We start from the raw sequence: 22579 nt of genomic DNA, 5'->3' as shown, positions 1-22579 counted from the left end.
TGTTTTCCCGTTTGCCTGGGCCTGTGAGGGGTGTGTCCCTGTGGGTCCAATGATTGGTCAGTGAAGTAAGCTGGTACTCACGGCCTCCGTCCAATCCCCGATTTACCCAGGGTCCCCTAGGTCCCGGTTTAGGTTTGAATCACAGAAGTTTTATTCATTCGAGATACTTTGGCTTGCGTGTCAACTTTGTTTTTTGTCACGTCAAGTCGGAAGTTCGGAGCCTAAGTCGGGCACATACGACCGAACTTTCATTACGATAGTATCAATCACGAGCATATTCGAGTAACAGAAGATCAGGAGAATCAATTCTTCGACACGAAACCTGATTAAGCTGTATAATTACGAACTCTCGATTTATTTCCCATTGTGTTGGGAACTCCGAGCTACGAGTCCAACGATCCGATTTGTGTTGGGAACATCGATTTACGCACTTGTTAATATGGCCGGTGAATGGTGAATGAACTTGATTGGGTCATGCAGAGAAATCGTAGAACCAAATCCCGAATTGATTATCGATCCTTACACGAAGGGAATTGGAACAGTAGTGTGTCCGATATATCTGAAACGAACCCTCAAGAACTGTCTATAAACATTGCAAATCAAGAGGACCTATTTTTCGCTTCGTGTGCAGGAATGGCTGAAGGGGGTAAATCTGTCACGCCCCGGGCTAATCGCAGTCTAGAGAACGTTTGCATCGAGTCTCCTTTGGTTAGTGATGTGGACAAGCGCCTTGAGGAGGCAGACCGGGAGATCGCGCTGTTAGAGAAAAAACTGGAGTCGGCCAGATTGAACAGTGCATTAAAGGACAGAAGGAAGAAGCGGGATGATCTTCAGAGGCAGTTAGATGACATCCAGCAGGATCAGCCTCAATCAGCAGCGACTGGCCTTGGTTCAGGTATGCCTAACGACATAGACTTGATTAAACTGAGAAAAATGGACCAGCTGGTCAGCAGATCGAGCAAGAAGATGTCCAGGGTGTTGCCGGAATTTTCCGGTAGTGATACTGACTCTGACACTCTATCAGTCGCCTCATCGGCTTCCTACAATAGCTTTAAACGAGCACGTAAGGGTGAAAAACTCAGATCTGGTTTGAAAGCTAAAGCTGGAGACGTCGTGAAATTCCCTCAAGCTTATCCCCACCACTTTCTTCAATACGAATATGTAAGTAAGAATCCCCAGTTTCAAGATCTCACCTTTAAATTATTTGTGGCGGGAGAGCTTGAGATAATTTCCAAGACGAGCTCTGCTTCAGAGAAGGAAGGAAGGACAGTATTCCTTCAGAAAATTGTGTATTATAGCAATATTTATGAATGGAAAGCCTTGCTTGCATGGTATGCGGCATGGCTTCGCAAGATAGAGTTGGGTGAGAGATCATGGTCAGATGATCCCTCAAGTATTGAAGTCCCAATTTTGGCGAAACATGTGTTGATGCAAAAAAATGAGAAACCCAGAAATAGTGGTCCGATTCAGTCGGACTCTGGGAGAGTTTGGTTTTGTGTAATGTTTCAGAAAAATCGTTGTAGCGAAAGAGGGGATCATGATGGCGACATACGGGGTGTCAAAAGGCATTTGCTACATATCTGTGCCACATGTTGGAAAAAAGATGGGGTAAAAAGACAACATCCTGAATCAGCAGAGACATGTCCAAATGCCTTGTGACTAACCGTCCCGTCTGTAGGTATTGAGATAGATCCAGACACCTCAATTATAGAACCCGAGTATGTGCCTTTTGAATTTGGAGGTAATTTGTTTGTATCGGGTGGCCAAGATATTGATTATAGACATATACCTATAGACGCTGTAGATGATATAGTTTCTGAGGTACCCGAAGAAACTGTTAGAAATTTACAGGTTCAATCCTGCTTTAATTTTAATACCCAAAGGACCCCTGTTAAGTCAAATTTTAACATCAGATATATGAAAGACAGGTTAGAGTTGTACTCGGATCTAGAGGTTTTAAAATTTTTAGAGTTTGGTTTTCCCATAGGGTTAGACAACCACCTCTTAATTCATCGCCAGGAGGCTACTTCAGAGGTAAGTTCTTCTATCAAGTACAGAAATCACAAAGGAGCTACAGACTTTCCTCAGGAAATAAGTGAGTATTTACGTATTGAGTTGGCAAATGAGTCGGTGTTAGGTCCATTTGAGGAAAATCCGTTTTCCTTACCCATGGTGATTTCCCCCTTAAACTCAGTTCCAAAGAGGGATTCTGAGGAAAGACGCATAATTTTGGATTTGAGCTTTCCGGACTCTAAGTCAGTAAATAGTTGTATCCCCAAGACTTCATATTTAGGGGACCCCATCTCATTGTCATACCCCAGGGTAGATGACCTGGTAGAGATTATCAAGGAGAAAGGGAGGGGTTGTTGTCTTTTCAAGAGAGACCTTAGGAAGGCTTACAGACAAATTCCCATCGACCCGGGAGATATTCGTTTTTTAGGTTTCTCTTGGGAAGGTAAGATGTATTTTGATCGGGTCTTATCTATGGGTTTGCGTTCGGCAGCGTACATTTGTCAAAGAGTCACAAGTCTGATTTCGTTCTTAATGCTGCAGGACGGTTTTCTGGTCCTCAATTATCTAGATGATTTTGCAGGGGCTGAGTGCCCGGACATGGCAGATTTGGCTTTCTGGAGACTTGGTTCCCTTCTCTCTGATTGTGGCTTTATCGAATCGGAGAAGAAGGCAGAGCCTCCTGCCACTCGTATGGTTTTTTTGGGTGTCTTGTTTGACACAGTCAGGATGGTCTTAGAGGTCCCTGATTTTAGGTTGCAGGAAATAGGAATCTTAACCTGCGAATGGTTGAAAAAGGAAAGGGCTTCCTTAAAGGAGATTCAATCCCTGCTGGGAAAATTACAGTTTGTCGCTGCCTGTGTTCGTCCAGGTCGACTTTTTGTTAGCCGTATATTGAACTGGCTCCGGTCGATTGGTCAGGACAGTCATCGTTCCTGGAGTATTTCAGAAGAGGTGAGAAAGGACATATTGTGGTGGCACATTTTTCTGGCACAGTATAACGGTGTGTCCATTATGTTTCTGGAACAATGGTCCACTCCAGACACTGAGTTTGCCTCAGATGCTTGTCTCACAGGCGGGGGAGGCTACTTCATGGGTAGATACTTTCATACAGAGTTCCCAGACACCATCCTTCAACTGTCCCCATGTATAAACATCCTAGAGTTGTTAACAGTTATGGTGAGTATAAAACTCTGGGCCAGTGCCTTTAAAGGTAAGAGAATTGTCATACTATGTGACAACGAAGCCACGGTATCGGTCCTCAACTCAGGTAGGTCCAGAATTCAATTTATGCAGAGCTGTCTCAGAGAGATATGTTACTTTGCTGCTAGTTTTGAATTTGAGATCAGGGCGCAACACATCTCTGGAATTCAAAATCGACTACCAGACCATTTATCCAGGTGGCATTTAGATGTTATACACCAGCAGGAGTTCATCCGTTTGACCAAGGAAGTTGACCTGGTAGAGGAGGTAGTACCCTCTAGCATGTTCTCCTTCTCCCACTCTTGGTAGATTATCTATACATAGTAGTTGAGACAGGGTATATATATAGTGATGTATCCCTCTCTTGGTGGTTTACCTTTTTCTTCAGTTTTGTACATATGTTGACACTATATACATAGCAGTGTATCTTTTCCTAGTTTATAAGGTAAATTTAGCGATATCAGGCTTTTATGACTCCTGTTTCATCCTTCCAGACACTGCCTGGTCACAGCTTAGGAAAGATCTCAAGGTGTCCGCTAGAGCAGCCTTCGCTGAGGGTACTTATAGAAATTTCCGTACACAATGGAAAGCTTATTTTCTGTTTTGCGAAGCGTTCCGGAAACAGCCGTTGCCGGTAAGCACGGAGATTATATGCCTTTACGCTCAGTTTTTAAGTCGGACTTTCATCAGTGTCGATTCTATTCGCAACTATATAGCGGGAGTCAAAACTCTTCACATGTTGCTAAACTTAAAGTATGACATTAGACAATATGAACTGAACTTAGTTTTGAAAGGTTTGTCGAGGTTGAACCCACATTGTCCCTCTCAAGCGAAACCTATCACCCCTCAGATTCTCGGTAAGATACATCAGCGACTAGATCATGATGATCCAGAGGACACCACTCTGTGGTGTATGTTTTTATTCAGTTTCTATCTCATGCTGCGGAAGTCTAATTTAATGCCTAATAGTAGTCACAAATTTGACCCTAGTAAACATCTTTTACGACAGGATATTTTAGTAGAGGATGGGGTCCTCTTGGTTGTCGTAAAGTGGTCTAAGACCAATCAATTCGGACATCGGATCGTGCGTTCCCCTCTGGTGGCCATTCCTGGGTCCCCACTTTGTCCTTTACATGCCTTTGTTCGCATGACTGATCTAAACCCTGCACGTCCCAGGGCCCCAGCCTTCCTTAAGACTACAGGAAAGAAAATTGTCCCCTTTTGTTACCCACAATTTCAGCAGAGGCTACGGGAACTTATTCATAGTGTAGGCCTAGATGCTGCCTCGTTCTCTTCGCATAGTTTTCGCAGGGGAGGGGCCACTTGGGCCTTTTCTTTGGGGATTCCAGGGGAGTTAATTCAGGTGCAGGGGGATTGGGCCAGCGACGCCTACAAAACGTATATCAGTTTTTCCTTAGAGGATAGGCTTCAGGTTTGCAGACACATGAGAGATGCAATTTTAGCATTGCATCATTAACCAAGTTATCAGCCTCCCGCAGTTTTTTCGGGCTTGGTGGCCGGAGGCTTGGCGGCCCCTCAAACTGCTTGTATTTGTGTTTAATGTTTGCTTATTAACATGCTTATTCATAAGTATTATTAATTTGCTTAATTTGAGCTTTGTTTGATTTGAGCTATGTTTAATTTGAGCTATGTTTAATTTGAGCTATGTTTAATTTGAGTTTTGTTTAATTGAGCTTTGTTTAAATTAATCTTCATTTATTTGAGTTTGATCATGTAGATGCTTAAAGCTGTGTGTTCGATAACAAGCTTGCATGTAGTGCTAGAGGTGTATTTCCTTTTGGGGTTGCCTTGCTTATGCCATTTGCATACCAGAGACATTTAAGTAAAGTGGAGCATGGCACCCTAACTGGCTGACGCCTTCTAATGTGTTATACAATAAATTGTTACGGGCATACAGTTGTTATGTTGTAAATATCGTTGACCAGGCAGGGGAGAGAATTGTAAAATTTTAATGTAAAATGGCTAATTGTTTTCCCGTTTGCCTGGGCCTGTGAGGGGTGTGTCCCTGTGGGTCCAATGATTGGTCAGTGAAGTAAGCTGGTACTCACGGCCTCCGTCCAATCCCCGATTTACCCAGGGTCCCCTAGGTCCCGGTTTAGGTTTGAATCACAGAAGTTTTATTCATTCGAGATACTTTGGCTTGCGTGTCAACTTTGTTTTCCCTCCCTCCCTCCCTGGTCATAGATAGGACCCCATGCGGCCCCTCAAACTGCTTGTATTTGTGTTTAATATGTTTGCTTATTAACATGCTTATTCATAAGTATTATTAATTTGCTTAATTTGAGCTTTGTTTGATTTGAGCTATGTTTAATTTGAGCTATGTTTAATTTGAGCTATGTTTAATTTGAGTTTTGTTTAATTGAGCTTTGTTTAAATTGATCTTCATTTATTTGAGTTTGATCATGTAGATGCTTAAAGCTGTGTGTTCGATAACAAGCTTGCATGTAGTGCTAGAGGTGTATTTCCTTTTGGGGTTGCCTTGCTTATGCCATTTGCATACCAGAGACATTTAAGTAAAGTGGAGCATGGCACCCTAACTGGCTGACGCCTTCTAATGTGTTATACAATAAATTGTTACGGGCATACAGTTGTTATGTTGTAAATATCGTTGACCAGGCAGGGGAGAGAATTAATGACAGTGTATCAACACATACAATATTTAGGACTAGAATGCCCAACTGTCACACTGTGTATCAAAACGTAAACAATCTGACCCAGTTACGGCGCCAAATTCTAAAAATACACAAAATATCAGACCATGCTTTCCGCACGGGACATTATATAGTTTATGAACAGGTTGCTAGACTTACAACCTATATTGTTTATGAACAGGTTGCTAATAACTTATATTACAGTGTTACATATTTATCGTTATTATGCAGTTATTCAATAAACCTACATTTTGGTTTGCCAGGGTACCAGGTATCATTTTCGAAGCTGGCTGAACAGCACATGTTGCAATGTATGTCAAAAACTACCTTACAAATAAAAGAGTTCCAAGTATTGATAGTCAGGAACGATAACTCTTGAGGGAGATCTCTAAAGACTAAATATCAAAGTAGTGAGAGATCCAGAATCTGGTCACAGAACAGTAATTGCTCTTATTTCAATGCATGTGTATATCTTGATATGTTGCTACCATTAAACCAATACGTACATAATAGAAATGTAAAACTTTCAACAATACTAATTACGTACCTAATTTAAATCTGAAATATATGTTTATGCTTTAAGAATGATTAATACAACTATCATCGCATACGGATTTAACGGGTTTTACTTCCGATATTACGGCCTCAAAAGGAAAACGGCAGGTGCCTTATTCTAAAAGACCTAAATGTAAGAGGTGAGATACAGGTACATGTAGATAAGAAAACATACTGGCTAAATCCTTATGTAACAACATTCTGCCCGCAGGTAAAAAAAACCCGTAGGGGTCCGATGGGGTCACTGTTTCAGTTTCTTTTATTAGTTTAAGTTTTACAACTTATCACTATACTGCGATACAGATAGACTTCCTATTGTAATCAAAATCTGTGATTGGCAGATGTTAACAGCAGGTGAAAACATTTCTATAACGTTAACTACACCGTACACGACCGGTATTTGTCCTGTGTATAGAAGATTTATCTATATCACATTGATTAACTCCAATCATGATTTGTAAATGACGCGATTTTAACCACGTGGTCTCCATACACAGTTTTATTTGGATACTATAACACATGGAAATGTGTTACATGAGGAACATTAACATTGTATCACACGTACATATATATGAATATTCATAGGATTATATTACATACACGTAATCAAAGAAGAGATTTTTTTTAGAAAAAAAAAGACAAACCATTTAGAACTTATAGTTATGACCTTGTAACAGACCTTTTAGTTAAGTTTTATTTGGATTTGAGCGGTAATAATTTAGAATATGTAATTTCTTTGCAAATTTTCAATGATTGCGTTTTTACAGGAATTAATTAATACAATTACAGTTAATCTAATCTCAGGCTTCATCGGACATAAAATAGACTAGTCAATAGCTCGGTGAATGACGAAATACTTCACATTATTTAGGTGTTAGGTCTCGATAATAATGTTGACTTTCGCATAGTCAGTAAGTTTTTTTTTTTTTAAATTCCGAAATAAAAAGGACAGGAAATATTCCCATTTTGTCGTTATAATTGATTAAAATGTGTTTAAAATGTGTTTTTGTTGACGTTTTTATCACATACACATGACAGATGACACCAATATATTGTTTTTCTCACAATAAAGAAAGAATATCGGACTACACACACAATCATTCTGTGGTCTATATAGTTTAAACTGTATTTTATTTGACAATTTCCATTTAATAGTATATATACAACATAAGATATACGGATATACATACGTATATACTATAATGCCCTGTTTTGTAATCGAAGTCCGTACCACATGTACAGTATTTCTTTGCTGTCAAAAAGAGATCGGGAAGGCAATCGATTATCCTTTATCTCACATAATAATTTTGTACCAGGCTGCTAAAATGTTAACAATTCTTTTAATTCTTTATTAGTCTTGCGAGTATACATCTCATCAACATCACACGATTACAAAAAATATAATTCAATTCAGCTCGAGTAGAGCAATGCACTTGTGACGATTTTTTTCTGATATGAAAGTAATTAAATGATTAGCTACTATAGTTGGGAAACTATAAGCACTGATTTCGATATCTACCGGTAATATACATGCAAGTGTATGTCCGTGATATTAGCCATGCAAGAGATGTCCCCGATGGACACATAAATAATGATACACAATATCTTTAAGCCGTGTATTTAAAACTACGAAATGTTCAAATAATTGTAAAGTTTATGAAACTTACTATAGAAAGATAATTTTCTCAAACAGACATGCTGCTAGCTAAATACTTCAAATGTATATACAAAAATAAGTCGAGATCAAAATAATGAGCCCCTTATGTGGCCTCTCCGAGGTCATGCACAAAACGCCATCTATACAAAGGTCAGCTAAATCAGAATTGTAATAATGCTGCCGTGGACACGTGGCTCATTGTCCACTTTTTAAATGGTTACCGGATTGAGCACATTTCTGTGTTCCCCATATCCAACTCGAGATGCGCAAAAATTCTGACCAAGATCCGACCGTCCTAAGTACTCTAGAAATGATGACAAAACCGCCTTTTGACCCGTCCCCATTCCGTAAGAATGAAATAATGCTACTGCGGACACTTGGTTCATTGTCCACCATTAACCAGAAAGATTACATTTTCGTTTTTCCAAAGAAGACGGTCACCAGTTAGTAGTCACAGGATACATTTACAATGTATTGACTCAGCTCCTAACACTAAATGACGACTATATCCAATATTACTGGATTTATGACTCGTGAGTGTTCTTGAACTTTAATAACTACAATATTTCCCTACAAATAGTTTTTATCAAAATGGGCTGACATCAAGTACACTGTCATATTGTACATCATTGCAGATATTATTCAACGTATAACAACGATTGCATTAGCAATACATTACACATATGAATTTGTATCTCATAATTGAGGTGGATCATCCAATAAATACTTACGATGGACGATACAACTGAAAACATATACATGGTAATTAAAGTATAATTAATCGACACCAGGCTGTTGAAAGTTTACCGTCATTACTGATTGAGCGGGTCCTATTCAATTCCGCTCGAGCGGGTCCGCTACAATTCCGCTCGAGCGGGTCCGCTACAAGTCCGCTCGAGCGGACCCGCTACACGCCCGCCCGACGAGCGGGTCCGCTACAAGTCCGATCACGCCCGCTACAACACCTCTCCAGCCCTCTGCGAACCCGCTCAAGCCCGCGCCCGAACCTGCTGCCAATCCGCTCGAAGCCCGCTCAAACCCCGCTCAAATCCCGCTGCGAACCCGCGCAAATTCTGAGCGGAGGGCTGCGCGGGTCAACGCTCTGTGAGCGTTTGAGTACCAAATCACCCTCCTCGTACTGTATATTCGCATGTGTGTTTATAGTTGTTTTAATTCATATTTGCTCAGAATGTAAATGGTCTTTTAACACAAACAACAGTAAGACTAAGCTGTAGTACAGTAGGCTAAAGATAGATTTAGTACTATCTTTTCGTAGCTCATTTGCACATATAATGTTATAATAATTTCAATATCTTAGATCAGCCCATTGACGCAGAAAATAATTTGAGCCGCCCGTCAATTTGACACTTCAAATTTTGACTAACACTAGTGCTGAATGTAAGTTCGGTTGTGTTGTCCTATATACAAACTCACCAAAGTGTTGGTTAGCTAAGGTCAGTGACACTAATTGACCCCAAGGGGTTAATTACAAGAGTCAACCAACCGTGAAACACTCCGACTTTCGCCAAATTGGGTCACAGGTGAATTCTCCAATTAACAACTTTACCTGAAGTGAAATTATATTATTTACAACCTAGATGTATTTGCTATGAAACAGTATATTTCAATTGCTTTAAGAATATTGGGCTGAACTGCAGCCATTCTTTCACAAAAGTCGGCAAAATCTCTCTCTCTCTCTCTCTCTCTCTCTCTCTCTCTCTCTCTCTCTCTCTCTCTCTCTCTCTCTCTCTTTCAAACGAAACTTATAAACATGAATTTTCATAAAAAAAAGAAAAAGACAGAGACGTACATTTTGTATATATACTTATATACATATTGTGACTGTAATAACTGTATGTTTAAAATGTTCTGAGTATAAAAGAAACACAGATATATTAAATAAATTCTTGTAAAAACTCTGTCGTCTATCTTCACCGGCAATCGTTTTAATATTGATCCGAAATTGACTTTATATATTTAGATTGGAATGTAACAACTTTTTAATCATATCTGCACCGTGTAAATTTTGAATTTTTATAGCCATCTAACATTTGATGGTCTTATTCAGATTATCATATTAATTGTACAAGTACATATGTTTTAATGCAAAAGAAGAGTAACTAGATCTAGCTCAGTAGAGTTTTCTAATCCAAAACAAAACGATAAATTATACTGTATCTTTAAACTTCCAGTCAAAGATGATTTACATCTAGTTAAAGTTATTATAAAGGCAGTCTTAGGAAATTCTGGGTATATCTCGCAGGTGAAAAATGGAGGTCTATAGGTTAACACCTAGTTAACACAAAACTGCAAATCACCATTTTACTGTGCCACGCACTCATTATTTCTTGCATATTATTTAATATGTATAACCATGGATAATATATTAAATCATTATCTTTTATTCTTATTTTGTATTATACAAGTTCATGTGGAATTTTCATAATGAGGCTGTTGGAATTATAAAACGTGTAAAAAAGTTATGTTGTAACATATGTATATCAAAATAAGATGTTCTTAAAATTTAAATGATTTCAACACAGCAACCTTTGTGTTGATTATTGAATAATATACAGTTTATTCAAGTGTCTTTAATATTTCAATTTATGTCTCAATAATTTTGCTATTTCAACAACATATAGAACTATTGAATTAATATTCAACTCAGACGGGAATTGGGCTGTGAATCACGAATGATTGAAAAATAAATCCCTAAAATTTTACATAAGATACAGTTGTGCAATGGAGAACATATATTTGAGTCCATTCTCTGAAATTGATACCAATTAAGACCCCATTTTTAGCCCACTATCTGATTTTTAGCCCACCATCTCATATGTAAGTTGCCTTTGGTCCCTAGTTACAATGTATGCATATTTCATTTGGGGACCTGTCAGAAAACAACATGGCCGACAGGCAGCCATCTTGGATTTTAACAATTGAATTTTGTTATCGCTATTTCTCAGAAAGTACTAAAGGGATCTTTCTGAGGCTACATATGTAGGTCGTCCTTGGTCCCTAGTTATGCATATTTCATGTTGGGGCCAATCGGAAAACAACATGACCGACAAGCAGCCATCTTAGATTTTGACAACTGAAGTTTGTTATCGCTATTTCTCAAAGAGTACAGAAGGGATCCTCCTGAAATTTCATATACAGTAAAACTCGGATAATTCGAAGTCGACGGGACCGAGCAAAATATTCGACTTATCCGATGGTTCGACTTATCCGTGTCCGTTTGTATACGGAGACAAAACACCCGACTATCATCGGTTTTATGCAAAACTGGTGCTTGATAAAATTGTCGAAAATAAGCAATAAATAATAACAAAGAAATTAATTAATTGTACATGATAACACTTATTCCTTTATCTAATAAACAATCTTGTGCACAGTTACGGATCAAAACAAAGTTCATGCGTAAAATCATCTTTGGCATAGATACGCGATTTACACACGGGAGTCGTACAATGACAGCATAATATTTTACGAAAACGATAATACATTATAAGAATATAAATGTATATAGTGTACTCATATCATTTATCTTAAAATCCATTTATATTGTTCTACAATTTAACAATATGAAACAATAAACAGTTCAGGAAAATTTGATCGACCGTACGCATGCTGATTTTGTATCAAAGGTGAAGGCCGCGGTCAGTGTTTATCGGCTGCATGATCATGCATTCCAACGATCTTTTAAATAGAGTTAAAACATCCCGCATATCCTTGTTACTATTGCATCGTCGCATGCAGAATTTAAGCCTATATAAATAAATCAATGACATACAAACTGTATTTTTTCTGTGCATTTTTCGATGGAAGATATGTAATATATCGTTTACTTTTTCGTTATTTTTTTTCGGCGGCCATGTGTATGAAAACAGTAAACAAAACATATAGGCCTATTGGTTTGTACATTAAAACGTGCACATTTTATTCTTAGTTATGTATATACCTGAACGTTTTACTTCATATCATAGGCTCCTCTTAGTCCCTCGTATTGCATTTTGGGACCAATCTGAAAGCAACATGGCCGACATATAGACATTATAGCTAAATCTCAAATTTCCTATATATGTTCCCTTTGTACTGACTGTAGGCCGGTGTTTTTTTTTTCTCCGGGTACTCCGGCTTTCCTCCACCTCCAAAACCTGCCACGTCCTTAAATCACCCTCGGTGTTTATAGGACGTTAAACAAACTAAACCAAACCAATTTGTTTGAAAAGTACTGGAGGGATGTTTTTTCAATTTACACAGATTAGTAGGAGGAAGAGAAAATAGAGAGAAGATCAATCTGACATGGAATATATAAAGATCATTCAATGGTGGACGCCAAGATCCCTCTGGGATCTCTTGTTTATCTCCGTTTCGGTAATTCTAAGTCCGTTTCAGCAAATATCTCAAATCCACCAAACACCGTTGCCAGCTCCCGGTACTCTTCCTCATAACTCCGTCCCTATTTTTTTCGCAATTTCATGGCATTGACATAGAAAAATAATGAACAAAATTGGGGAAAATTCGCTAAGTTAAAACTGGGGAGAATTAACTGAGTAGAGCTATTCTTGCTTGGCAGTGAGGGGTCGATGACTTAGGAACAACTCGTGCAGCAAGGACACAGCATAAACATGACATAATGTGTTAAGTTTTTCTATGCATACAAACTTAAACAAAGAAACATTTTAACAATTAACCGAGCATGACAACATAGAAATATAACAAATAAATTTAATCTGAATGAGGTAGGAAGGCTTTTACATGAATTTGATATAATGCTGTTCTGGTTCAAGATAAAAATAGGATATTGAAAACAGTTTCAATGTAGACCAGCTACAAAGAAAAATGGAAGATAACACGTGTATTTGTTTACATGGGAAACGCACTCTTTTTGTTTACATCGGCAAATTCCTGTTTTGGAGTAACCTCCGGTTTATAGAATTGATGTAAATGAAAGTTCATAGAGGGTGACTTATGAAAGTTTTATCCATTATTTCAACCAAAGTGTCTACTTTTAGTTTATGGTGAGCATGACAAATTAGAAGTTATTTGAAAGAATAAAATAAATACATTTTGGTCATATAAATATGTAGCTGCGATAACGTAGCTCTAGACGACGGACGGACAATTTCTGACAGATGGTCGTCGTCAGAGCTACGATTCCCTCCCATTGCTCGTAATGTAGCAAAACAGTGAACCTCGAAAATGCTACAAATAGCGGATATCGTTTAACTTTGGAGTAATAGTTCGTATAATTAAACATTTCTAATACAATTTTGCAATGTATTAGCCTACCGTCTAATCTAGAAATCTTTAATTCGCATATTCTGATATCATACTGCTCAGAGTTGTCTCCGTGATCTGCCATGATACTCCTCGAAGAACTCTCGCGAGGATTCTAACCCAAATATGGAACCCGTGATCCATATATGGATGAAGCTACTACGATAAATAAATACATAATCAGAGATATTTAACCACGCTTTTGTAACTCTTGTGAAGAAAGCGAATCTTACTTTGCGTAATTAAATAATTTCAGAATGAATTGACCTTACTTACCGAGATATATTACTCCGAATCTGTTTTTCTGTTGAAATCTCGCGGAAACCTCATTAGCATCAATTTATTTTGATTTCTTTATAAGGAAATTGACCTTTACACTTGTATCAAAGATGGCGGTATATTTGAACTAATATCTCCGTGTGTCTTGCCCGTTTTGGATTTTACTATTCATTGTCAAACATTTGAAGTAATGTGCAGGTTTGTTGCTTGAATATTCATAATAGATACCAGAATCATCAATTTACATGTGTTTTTTTTTATCCGAGAAATATTTTACCACTGCTAATACTGCCCGATGTAAATCGCATCGGGGCTTGCTACACTATCGGCAATGGGAGGGACTTCATACCCTGCCGGAGAGCAGTGTAGGCAGGGTATGAATATTCGTTCTAATAAATATGTTAACAGCATTTCCCGCACAATTCTAAACCGCGGTATTTGAACAATACGTGATCAGTTATTTACGAGTGTAATAAAGTAACATTATACTAATAAGATGCGTAGCATCAAACATTTACTTACTATTGATGGAGTATTGCGAGACAGATGAATAGATATTTCGAGATCATGATTGTCTTTGCAAGGCGGATGCTATGAATTGATAAGGGGACGCAACTGTATTCGAGTACTTTTAATAATTTGGTCAAACAAGTGCGGTAACAATACCGAAATCTTTGATAATTATAAATTTAATGTAAATAATTAGATAAAGCTTTAGTTAATTATCTATTTAGCTTGAATCTTTACAATCCTTTCAAAACAAATGTGTAAGGCCTTTGTTACAGAAAAGTCTAACGTCCGCTCTCCATAAACACGGGACTTTAAAAGTTCGTTTTGGGATGGTTGTGGTGCGATCAACATAATTCATCACTGGATGTTAAGTTTACTTATATTTATTAATCCACATGAAAATCCCGAAGGTACAATATAATCCAATGAAGTTTCATCCATCTTCCACACTATCGCCGGCGCATTCACACATTTAACAGTTCACACACATTTAAACAAATCTGAGTCTACATATTTACATCCTAAATATGTACATCCAAACGGCACTCAGTCTGTTTAGACTGAAAACTACTGGAAAACTGCTTATGCAAAACGTACAAGTCTTTTTATACTCCCTGAAAGTTAATTAATATTTATAAATTGAGGATGTGGTCAATTGACCAATCATGACCTTTACCCCGAAATATGGGCGTATCTACACCCCATAACGTCATTTCTAATTACAGCCCTAGGCACTGACCACTAGTTCAACGGGGTCTTCCCCGAACACCAACTCTGGTTAGGGTGGGGTGTTTACATAGGGGTTAAGGTGTGTTGATAGGGAGTTATAGTCCGTTACAGAAATGTCTTAAGTGTAAGAACACAGGTAAATTAACTCACCTGTTAGGTGATCAGAAAATCATTAGCTGTTAATGATTGCCAAACTGTTTCACAAATAGTGTATAAAACTAAGCACACTTTGGAAAATCATCATATTTTGCTTTGATATTTGAATTATCAACATCGTGGCAGACATATACATGTAAATACTTACTTACTGAATCTTGAATTGTAAAACAGTTGTACGTTGAATACTTTTAAATCATATATTTTCTGAAAAAAGTTTATCAAACTTCAACATTTTGTTAAATTTTGTGTCACATTGATTGAATTTGTGGTTGTTTTCAGATTTAGTGTAAATATTCAAACAATACTTTGATACCACTGTTTAATTTACATTCTTTTAAATTATTTCAGCCCATTATCATTTTTCATTTATATTGTAAATATATATCTGATTATCATCATTTGAATTAGCATTTAAATTGGCATAATTACTGAATCTTATATTCATACTTTTTCATTGTAAAGCAATTGTATATTAGTTAGACTTTGATTTTTTCATAATGATTAACTTTGTACGTTTTTCAGATTTGTATAGACAATTAAGTTATTGTGTAAAATTCTTGTAAAGTTGTAGCTGTAATCAGGTTTGATTAGTACAGGTTTTCGAATACCTATACATAGATTGATTTTTCCAGATTTGTTTAGATTATCATATAATTACTGTATAGACCAGTTCTTGTAGAACAATTGTAACATTCTTGTGTCTGTTTCAGGCTTAGTTAGTAATAATATTTTTTGTTAATCATACACGGAATGGAGAATGCACAGGTCATTATTAATAGTAATATGTATAATTAGTGCGTTAAATTTAGAAAACAATTTCTAATTTTGTTTATCTTTTATCTATATGTTTTAATCTAATATTATCATAATCAATAGTGAAATATATAGTTAGGAATAGTGCTTTGAAAATTTGATTTTTTATTTTTTGTTTAGACCTACAGAATGTATTTTATTTGTCAAAACAAAAATGGGTTTAGACACAAGTATAAAACTTATAATCCGTCGTGTCCCGTATAACATACATGATGGACTGAATTTACATTTTACATAACCAAAAACAATAATGACAATTGATGATGATGTGAACATGTCAAAAATATCTATAAGATAAAATTTACCATATACATACATGTATGTCATATTTATTTTTTACTCATTTTATACTTATTTATTGATATGATATTGTCGTTTCATTCTTACTAGTAAAATAATCTATATGATAGTGATTGGAATTTAGAAAACTATTTCTGATTCATATACCTGAGTTGACACTATTTTTTACCTGAGTTGGTATTCCATATTGAAACAGACTATAACTGAACTTCAAAGAACTTCCTACATAAACACCTTCCTTTGTCTTTACCAGAGTTGGTGTTCGGGGAATGAGCCAGTTCAACGGACCGTGTGCTACCTAATAACGACTGACTTTCAGGTGCTACCGTTTGGTTATATTTTACCTTGATATAGAATGAAGGGTTTAAACCTAAAACGGGTTAATATAACTACTGATCTAAGGGAAGCAACTCGAATAGATTTGGCTGACTATAGCGTATAACAACTCTGGGTCACTTTGAACACATAACATATAAAACTTGTCTATTTCCTAGAAAAAGCGAAAACACGATGGCGAAGGAGCGAAAATACGATGGCGAAGGAGCGAAAACACGATGGCGAAGGAACGATGAAACGTCGCTCCTTCGCCATCGTGTTTTCGCTCATTTGCCATCATATTTTCGCTCCTTCGCCATCGTGTTTTCGCTCCTTCGCGTTTAGGTCGAAGGAGTGAAGGAGCGATACTGGAAATTTGGCCCTAACAGAACACCATACACTTCAGATTAAAAACCTCTATGTTTATAATATACATGTATCTCAAATAATAGTCTATAAGTAAGTGATTTTGCTTCTTGTTATTTCAAACACGGACAATGTACATACCAATATGTGTCCGTGCTTCAAAAACAAATAAAAACCAAAACCAAAAACATGCATAAAACTAAAGATAATATACATAAACGTCGCAAGTTTTAATTGTAAATAATTTATATAGTAATACGGTTGCCTTCTAGCGCTTTAGTTCTGTCTGAACCGGCTGACTAGTTAAACCAGGGGTCGCGGGTTCGATCTCGGTGGAGGTACACTACTTGCTTTTCTGTTACATTTGGTGCCGTTGACCACTCCAAGTGAAAAAAAAACTATAGGAAAATGAGAGGCTTCGTTGGGGATAAAACCTGGGTTAATGAGTGTTCGGGGTAGGTTTTAATTGTAAATAGTGTACAGAGTGATACGGCCGCCTTGCTTCTAGTGTCGGTGATGGGGGAATGTCCCTTTAGCTAAGTCGGTAGAGCGGCGGACCAGTAAGCAAGGGTCGCGGGTTCGATCCCCCCGCACTTTTACGTTGTTAGTAGCATATGAAATGTGGCAGTAGAATAATGATGTCGTAGCGTCCATTAGAAAAAAAGCCCGGGCTTACACATAAAAAATCATGCCTTTATGTTATGGTCCAACATTTCAAGAAGCCTCCGAATAAAAGTTATTACTTCAGAGTTTTGATTTAATATTATAACCAAATTATTGATAACACCAGAAAATGTACCACTGTGTGCTATATATTATAAAATATAGGTCTAGAGCATTCAAAATAGCTATCACATCGTCTATATACTGTCACCCCCGGTTTCCGGTTGTATAATGTTGAAAAGTGTATTCAAAATGAAGAAGGCTTCAAAAATGTGCCCCGGATCGAAACATTTTTCAAACCCAAAGAAGAAGAACCAGCGACTCAAAAGTTAAACCAGTCTACCGATAGCTCATGTCCTTGCCCAAGTAACGTACCACAAACACATGACAAAATCGGACCTACATGTTCCAACAAAAAATTATCCAAGAAAGGCCCAAATAACCTAGACATGGGATTTCTTACCCAAATTGAAAATATCTTTTATTTAGACAGACAATTGTCTTTTGTCTAAACTATAGAAACAAATGAACATTAATTATGTGTTTTACCGGAAAACTTGTAGTTCTGTATAATTTAGAATTACGTAAACATATTTTGAAATTACTATCTCGTAAATCAATTTCAAACCCTCATAAATCTTTATATTCATTTTCCGTCGGGGGGCTTCGCCTCCCAACCCCCTGATCCCCCACCAGGGCTCTGCCCTAGGCCCCAAACTCCTCGCCTGGGCTTACACATTTTTGTTGGCCTAGCTACGCCCCTGGTATTATTGTCATCATGGATATGATATATGTGATAATCTGGAATCCGACAATGCAAAGTGAAGACAATGCTTGTCACATCAGGACAAACAATAAGAATTTCAGCCGATATACGTATAGATGTAATACATTGTGTTTACATGTTGTTGGTTTTTTTTAATGGGGGATGTATACATTACAGTCTATATGTATTGGATTAGGCCCTAATATTGGCCTAGTTTGTAGCATATTTTTTCAGATGCGTTGTGTCATTATTTTAAATTAGCATCCTCCCTCTCCCCTGCCCCCCCCCCCCCCCCCCCAAAAAAAAATAATAAAAAAAAATCTGAAAATGTAGTACATATTCTTAGACTGTTATTCTCATGTCCCTGTGTTTCCTTCTTGATTAACGGCGAGTCAGGTGATTATAGCTGCGCTCTTCTAAAGCTTTTCCTTAATTCATATTATTTCATGATTATATACCATGTTTCAAATCTTCAAGCACGAGTTTGTTTGGAGTTTCTGGAGTCTGGGTTGCTTTGACGCTCTCTGTACGGTGTCGTTGTAGGTTCATCCACTCAAAAAGTTCTGGGTTTGGTCATCATCATACAGACGTTTGCACATAGTATGAAGAAGTTTGCACAACATATAAGGAAGTTTGCACAACATATAAAGTTTCATTTTAACCACCGAATATAAAGGGAAACGCACCGCATATAAGGACATATCTACCGAATATAAGGACATATCTACCGAATATAAGGACATAACTACCGAATACAAGGACATACCTACCGAATATAAGGAAATATCTACCGAATATAAGGTTATATCTACCGCATTTAAAGACATATCTACCGAATATAAGGAAATGTCTACCGAATATAAAGACATATCTACCGAATATAGGGAAATGTCTATCGAATATAAAGACATATCTACCGAATATAAGGACATAACTACCGAATATAAGGACATAACTACCGAATACAAGGACATACCTACCGAATATAAGGAAATATCTACCGAATATAAGGTTATATCTACCGCATTTAAAGACATATCTACCGAATATAAGGAAATGTCTACCGAATATTATAAGACTCTTTCATATGTGTATATGTAGGATAGGGATATTCCACCCGAGGGGTCACAAAATGTGGTGAAACCCGAGGCTTGCCGAGGGTTTTACCACATTTTGTGATCCCGAGGGTGGAATATCCCTATCCTACATACACACATAATGAAAGAGTCTTTTTCTCTCATATCATTACCGAATTTCTGGCGAAAGTGTCCCTCAGCCATCCATTTTCTTCAATTTTTTAATTTCTTTATTTGGCGTTTTTACTAAATATACTTGTGATATTCTGAAAGATCATACGCTATTTTTAGCAAACTTTGTTTGCACACAAATTTCATTCATTTTGTGGTTAAGTGATGAACGAATGAACAATTCGCCGATAAAAATTACCGTAACTTGACCGACTTTTACGTGGCCGTGATCAAATTGTCAACATCCGAGAAAAAGAAGTTCTATTAACAATACTGAAAGTCAACGCTGAAATGAGTTTTCCAACTTCACATATAATTTGATTTGCACCTCGACATATTTAATCATTTCACAGAACACACTGTACTTTTAAATGTCAAGTCAAATTTTTTTTAATAAAATACTACGTCACTGCATGACGTCACGACTGTCATTGGAATTCCATTCATAGTTCAATGAGAGTGATGTCGATCTCGATCGCCATGACGCGGCGATGTTTCTTGGCTGGTAATTTTAAATTCACTGTGATTTTGGCAACTTCGTGTGTGAACCAGCCAACAGTGACTCTATACGAGTATTCGATCTTTTCTGTGACACAGGATTATATGTGTTTAACCGGTTGTCTTGATGGAATGACGAAGGTAGGTCAGTCGATAGGCTAACGATGATCATATTGAAAGGCTAGGATGGCAGTTAGTTTTCATGGTTACTCTACACAAATATAGACTCTGACTTACAATTGAAATAAATATTTTTATATGAACATCGAGGGGTGTCATTTTTACCGAATGTTCGTTCATTTAAGAGCCAATTCCCAACTTCCAAATACACAGGTTACTGAGTAGGCCTAACAGTTACTGACAGTACAGTAGAGTAAACAAATTCCAGGGCCCCCTGCTGACGCAAACGGAACCATTTCATAGGTTGTGACGTTTGACATTTTCTTTTTTATATTTTTTTATGTATGGCTTTTATTTTACTTCCTGTCATTGCCAGGTGATTGTGTGTGTTTACATGTTTTTAATGACAAATGACAAATCTGTCGGGTAGGCAAGTCTGTATTGTACTGTACAGTAACTGTTACAACAGGCCTGTAGGCGTACTGAGCCAGTAGTCTAACTGTTTGTAACGGAGTTATATGTTCGCTCAGATGAAATGTCTAATCGTTTAACCGTGTAGCTCTATTGATTTACTGCTGATATATTTATTTATCTAAGAATGTATGTATTTTTATAGTTAAGTCCAACGTTTCAAAACCGACACCGACGATAAGGACTGTCGGATGTGAACACAAGCAGACGACGTTGTGAGAGTTGTCCCCCTTGAACGCAGATTAATCCGCGCGCGTGAAATGCTATGTAAGATAGATTTATCTTACATAGCTATCTTACATGGGCAAACTCTATCCAACATGGCGAGATATGAGAGAAAAAGACATATCTACCGAATATAGGGAAATGTCTACCGAATATAAAGACATATCTACCGAATATAGGGAAATGTCTATCGAATATAAAGACATATCTACCGAATATAGGGAAATGTCTACCGAATATAAAGAAATGTCTACCGAATATAAAGACATATCTACCGAGTATAGGGAAATGTCTATCGAATATAAAGACATATCTACCGAATATAAGGACATAACTACCGAATATAAGGAAATGTCTACCGAATATAAAGACATATCTACCGAATATAAGGAAATGTCTACCGAATATAAAGACATATCTACAGGATATAAGGAAATGTCTACCGAATATAAAGACACATCTACAGGATATAAGGAAATGTCTACCGAATATAAAGACATATCTACCGAATATAAAGACATATCTACCGAATATAAGGACATAACTACCGAATATAAAGACATATCTACCGAATATAGGGAAATGTCTACCGAATGTAAAGACATATCTATCGAATATAAGGACATAACTACCGAATATAAGGACATAACTACCGAATATAAAGACATATCTACCGAATATAGGGAAATGTCTACCTCATATAAAGACATAACCACCGAATATAATCATATTTGATCACCTAAGACAGCTCTGGCGTTCCATATTCTAATCTTGAATGTATGACCGCCTGTCCAAATCCTCATTAGCTCGGCGCTAGTATAACTCATGCTGAAAACGACCAGAGATGCTTACACAGGGTTATCTTCTCCTCGTTTTGTAAATCCAATTACTTGATATCAGTTTAAGGGGATATGTTACTAGACTGTGGTATGCATTAGTTATATATTGAGTCATGCCTTGTCCTGAGGCCCGTACATTTATTTCTCGTGAAGAGGAGAGGAGGTATATTTAGTCTTTATTACTTTGTGTACAATGTATGTCTTGGCAAATCTGTAATCCTTACATAGCTATTCCATACACACACGTCCTTATTTCCCGAATATTCATCAACCATACATATTATGTATCTGTAGATGTCATACAAAAATAGTTCAATTTCTACTCAAGTTGGACTCAATGAAACAACCAAACTTAATCTGTTTCATTTGGTCATGAATTTGACCAGATTAACCCTGATCAGTGCGTATGAATACATGGTTAAAATCCTTCCGCGAAACGATTTCACTTTTTCTACATTGTTGTTATAAACATGGATTAATTATTAAAATTATCAAATTTATAATGTATTCTTGTATTTTATGAAAAACCAGATATGCTAGATACTTCTATTTTAACAAAATAATACTGTTTTTAATCCTGAAATTGCGAACTATTTTACTCGACCGACTAGACATGCACAATCCGGAACTCCTCGGGCTTTTCCCCATTAGGACTTGCACAAGCTTTGAGACATTAATATCTAGACAGACTTTTTTATTCGAAAAAACCCAAACAATTGAAATATAAGGATTGAATCTTGATTTGGTCGATTTCATTGGGTTAGTTAGTTCATTATTTGTCTCAAGAGCAACTCAATTCATGACCCCATGAAATCGACCAAATCAAGATTCATTCCTTAAATGTAGTCGCTTTAACGAATATATACACGTATATGTATTCATTAAAGCGACTATATTTG

The 22579-nt window shown here is 37.0% G+C and overlaps 1 protein-coding gene across 1 annotated transcript; it reads left to right on the top strand.

The window, feature by feature from the left end:
• The first annotated feature begins 270 nt into the window (after window positions 1-270).
• On the top strand, window positions 271-4765 carry LOC117318970. Its single transcript, XM_033873886.1, has 2 exons — window positions 271-895; window positions 3708-4765. Exons 1-2 carry the CDS (start codon window positions 451-453, stop codon window positions 4688-4690), a joined length of 1428 nt encoding a protein of 475 aa, XP_033729777.1. The 5' UTR covers window positions 271-450; the 3' UTR covers window positions 4691-4765.
• Window positions 4766-22579: the final 17814 nt, after the last annotated feature.

Source organism: Pecten maximus, unplaced genomic scaffold (genome assembly GCF_902652985.1).
Source record: "Pecten maximus unplaced genomic scaffold, xPecMax1.1, whole genome shotgun sequence".
NCBI lineage: Eukaryota > Metazoa > Mollusca > Bivalvia > Pectinida > Pectinidae > Pecten > Pecten maximus.
This window is presented reverse-complemented; position numbering and strand designations above follow the sequence as displayed.

Coding starts and splice junctions, on each gene's coding strand:
- LOC117318970 (XM_033873886.1), top strand. CDS start 451: ATGGTGAATGAACTTGATTGGGTCATGCAGAGAAATCGTAGAACCAAA. Junction 896..3,707: donor AGCGACTGGCCTTGGTTCAG/GTATGCCTAACG, acceptor TCATCCTTCCAG/ACACTGCCTGGTCACAGCTT.